General features: G+C 65.2%; 2 protein-coding genes across 2 annotated transcripts; one reads left to right on the top strand and one right to left on the bottom strand.

The window, feature by feature from the left end:
• Positions 1-1,075: 1,075 nt before the first annotated feature.
• On the top strand, positions 1,076-2,326 carry MICPUCDRAFT_70280 (uncharacterized protein; the record flags this gene model as incomplete). The annotated part of the gene is made up of 1 exon (XM_003057258.1): positions 1,076-2,326. The coding sequence occupies one exon, from the start codon at positions 1,076-1,078 to the stop codon at positions 2,324-2,326; it is 1,251 nt and encodes a 416-aa protein (XP_003057304.1).
• Positions 2,311-3,487, bottom strand: MICPUCDRAFT_70282 (uncharacterized protein). The gene is made up of 2 exons (XM_003056805.1): positions 2,987-3,487; positions 2,311-2,788 (listed from the first exon to the last, which is right to left on the bottom strand). Exons 1-2 carry the CDS (start codon positions 3,427-3,429, stop codon positions 2,422-2,424), a joined length of 810 nt encoding a protein of 269 aa, XP_003056851.1. The 5' UTR covers positions 3,430-3,487; the 3' UTR covers positions 2,311-2,421.

Genomic DNA, 3,487 nt, shown 5'->3' with positions numbered 1-3,487 from the left:
CTCGATATGCGTTCACCGCGATGGTCGTGAACGAGTTCAGAGGGCGGACGTTCGAGTGCGCGGCCGGGACGCACGCGCGGTACGGCGCCTCGTGCCCGCTGACGGGCGAGGAAGTCATCGACGCGTTGGAGATGGACGACGTCTCCGTCTCGACGTGCTTTCTCGCGCTGGTCGGGATGCAGATCGCGCTGCGGGCGGTCGCGTACGTCGCGATGCGCGTCAACTTCAGCCGCATGAACGCGTAGAGTACTGATGGTAGCGTAATGTAACGTAGTCTGATAGCTCTAGGTCCTAACCTTATCATAGGTCTTCTTCTATCGTCGCGGCGGCGGCGGCGACGGACGCCTCCCTCCCTTCGCCTCCGTCCTTCGCCTCTCGCTCGCTCACCTGCCGCCCTTAGCCGCGGGCTTGGACGTCAGCGCGCAGATCTCCGTGCACTCGTTGAGGCAGTACGCGCGGCTCCGGAACCCCTCCTTGAACACGACCGGGGCTTTCCTCACGCTCAGGGGTCCTAATCCAGGGGCGCCGCCGCCGCCGCGCGTGCACGTGGCGATGCACTTCCCCGCGCACTTCTCGATCTCCTTGCCGTTGGGCCCCTTCGACAGCGTCACGAGGTTCGGCGTCTTCCTCTCCGCGACGTCCCCGGAGGACAACCCTTGCGGGACGTCCTCGATGTAGAACTCGCTGCGCTCGAGCGCGGCGAGCGCGGCGTGCGTCGGCGTCAGCGCGAGCGTCGCGGCCGCGGCGAAGCTCGCGGTCGCGCGCATCGCGAGAGACGTCGGAGACGACGACGTGGACGCCGATCGCGGCGATGTCGATATCGACGCGTCGTCTTCGTCGTCGTCGTCGCGACGCCTTCTGCGCGCGGGTGCGCTCGCGCGCGCGCTCGCGCGAACGTTCGCGCGCGCGCCCTTCGCGCGGACGGCGACCGTCGCCCCTCCCGCGACCACCGCGCTTGTCATCGTGTTGTGAGGGCTCCGCATGAAAATAGGCACTGTTATCTGATGTTATCCTCCCTTCCGTCGACAGATCGAGCGGCGCGGGGCACCGTATCCGGCGCGTCGACGTCTGTGCGATGCCTCCGAAACGAGCGCGCGAGACCGCCCAGAGCGTCGCCCAGGACTCGCGCGTCGACCAGGACTTGCGATGCAAGATCCCCGTCGCGCTCATCGTGAAGCTCGGTGGCGCGGCCATCACGATCAAGGACGGACGCGAGAATCTCGACGAGAAGACGCTAGACGCGTGCGTCGCTTCCATCGCCGCCGTGCACGAACACGAGTGTAAACTCCAGGCGGAGAAACCAAACTACGTCCGAAAGGGGATCGTCGTCGTCCACGGCGCGGGGTCGTACGGCCACGGCGTCGCGAAGGACTTCCTCGTCGCGGAAGGCACGAGGGCGGCGATGCGAGACAATCGACAGCTCGGCGTGGGTCTCGCAAAGACGCGACTGTCCGTCACGAAACTGAACCACATCGTGACGTCCAAACTCGTGGAGAAGGGCATCGCCGCGGTGGGGATGTCCCCATTCGGGGCGTGGAGCACGTCGGGGAAAACGATGATCTCGGCGGGGATCAAGGCGGTGAACGAGGCGCTCGCGGCTGGCCTCGTTCCGGTCGTTCACGGCGACGCCGTCTTAGATGAACAGCAGGGATGCTGCATCTTGTCCGGAGATACGATAATGGAAGAACTGTGCGGGTATGTTAAGTGCGACAGGGTCGTCTTCTTGACGAATACCCTGGGCGTGTTCGACAGACCGCCGGAGGATCACTATAAGCTTTGGCGCGGCGAAGGAAGTCGCCCGCCGTTGGATTTTCCGAATGAAGAATGGGAAGAAGCAACGAAACTACTGATAGAGATCGTGACGTTTAAAAGAAACCACCAAAACAGTATTTCATGGGTGGTGAGGAATACTGGTTCGTCATTAACGGGTCTATTTGACGACAGTCAAGAAATGGAAGGGTCGTATCAACGAATCATCGGCGAAGGAGAGAAGGGGATAAGCATGGCGGAAATCGAGACGTCGACGTCGGCGAACGATGTCACAGGTGGCATAAATACGAAGATAGAAAGCGCTGTGTCCATTGCACATTACCGGGATGTAAGCGTGTACATCGCCGCGGCGGGTACGAGACATGGTGACGCCGCGATCAGGGGAAAGGTATTGACGAAAGGCGGTCCAGACGCGAACGATCTGACCATAGAAGAGTTGGACGGTTATCAGTGGTTCGGCACGTTCATTCGCAAGGCTCAGCCGGGAGAGCCCGACTACGTCCGGCCTATAGTCACTGCCCGCAAGTGTCTGACTCGTTTAGATGATCGATTATAGATGAAATTACAAACGGCGGCGATCACTCACTCGCCCGCCACTCCACTCCGCGCGACGTCGCCTCCCTCCTCGATCGCTTCTCGGCGTCTCGTCGCTCACTCCTTGAGCAACGACGCGCGAAGTTTCTCCGTCTGCCAGTACGCGTTCCCCCACGGCAACGTCTGATCCGCGTGGTCCTCCGCCGCCCCGCGGATGTCGTCCCCGATCGTCACGATCTCCTTCGCTTCGTTCCCGTCGACGTCCGCGATGAACCTCGCCGGGTTGCCCCCCCAACGCTGCCCGCTCGGGATGAGCTGGTTCTCCTCCACGACGCTCCCGGCTTCGAGGATCGCGTTGGACTCCACGTGCGACCCAGGGGAGAGCACCGACCGCGCGCCGACGAGGACGTTGTTCTCGACCGTCGCCGCGCTGATCGAGGTGCACGCGCCGATGGTGACGTGCTGGCCGATGCGCGCGGCGGCTCTGCGGATGACGAAAGACGCGGAGGGGGGAGGGGGGGGGGAGCGGCGCGCGCGTCAGAGGAGGCGGCGGCGACGAGGAATCAATCATTCGTCGTTCGGCGAAGAGACGAGCCGTAGGGTTAGGCGCGCGAGCGAAGAGACGCGCGCGTCCGCGCGCGCGCGCGACGCGAGCGCGCGTCCGAGCGCCGCGAGAACGCACCCCGCGGCGTCGATGACGACCTTCTCCATGATGTTCGTCCACCCCGCGACGCGAACCGCGCCGAGGTCCCCCTTCAAGACCGCGCCGTGCCACACCGTGGACGAGTTCCCGACGTCGACGTCCCCCGCGATCGTCGCGTTCGGGGCGATCCACGCGTCCACCGCGGTGCTCGGCACGCGGTTCCCGAGCGGGATCTCCTGCCTCGAGCGGTCGTAGATCTCGTTCTCGACTTGGTTGCGCGTGGTGATCGCGCGCCGCGCGCGCGCGACGGCGGCGACCGCGCCGCCGTGGGCGTGGGATCGCGCGAGCGCGCTCGCGGTCGCGTCGGCCGAGGCGCGACCGATCGTCGTCGTCGTCGTCGTCGCCGCGCCGCGCGCGGAGACGGGGCACGCCGCCATCGCGCGGAGCGCGGTCGCGCGCGCGAGAGCTTTGCGAAGAGCCATCGTGAGCTCGCGACGGGGTCTCGAGGGTCCGCGCGGCTCGAGACGTGCGTCCCGCGCG

Source organism: Micromonas pusilla (assembly GCF_000151265.4).
Source record: "Micromonas pusilla CCMP1545 genomic scaffold MICPUCscaffold_3, whole genome shotgun sequence".
NCBI lineage: Eukaryota > Viridiplantae > Chlorophyta > Mamiellophyceae > Mamiellales > Mamiellaceae > Micromonas > Micromonas pusilla.
Note: the sequence above shows the minus strand (reverse complement) of the source record. Positions and strands in the feature narration are given on the sequence as shown.

What these genes read in the sequence shown, in the direction of transcription:
- MICPUCDRAFT_70282 (XM_003056805.1), bottom strand. Translation starts at nt 3,429, where the DNA reads ATGGCTCTTCGCAAAGCTCTCGCGCGCGCGACCGCGCTCCGCGCGATG. An exon ending in GTCGTCATCGACGCCGCGGG is followed by an intron (nt 2,789 to 2,986) that starts GTGCGTTCTCGC and finishes CGTCATCCGCAG; the next exon opens with AGCCGCCGCGCGCATCGGCC.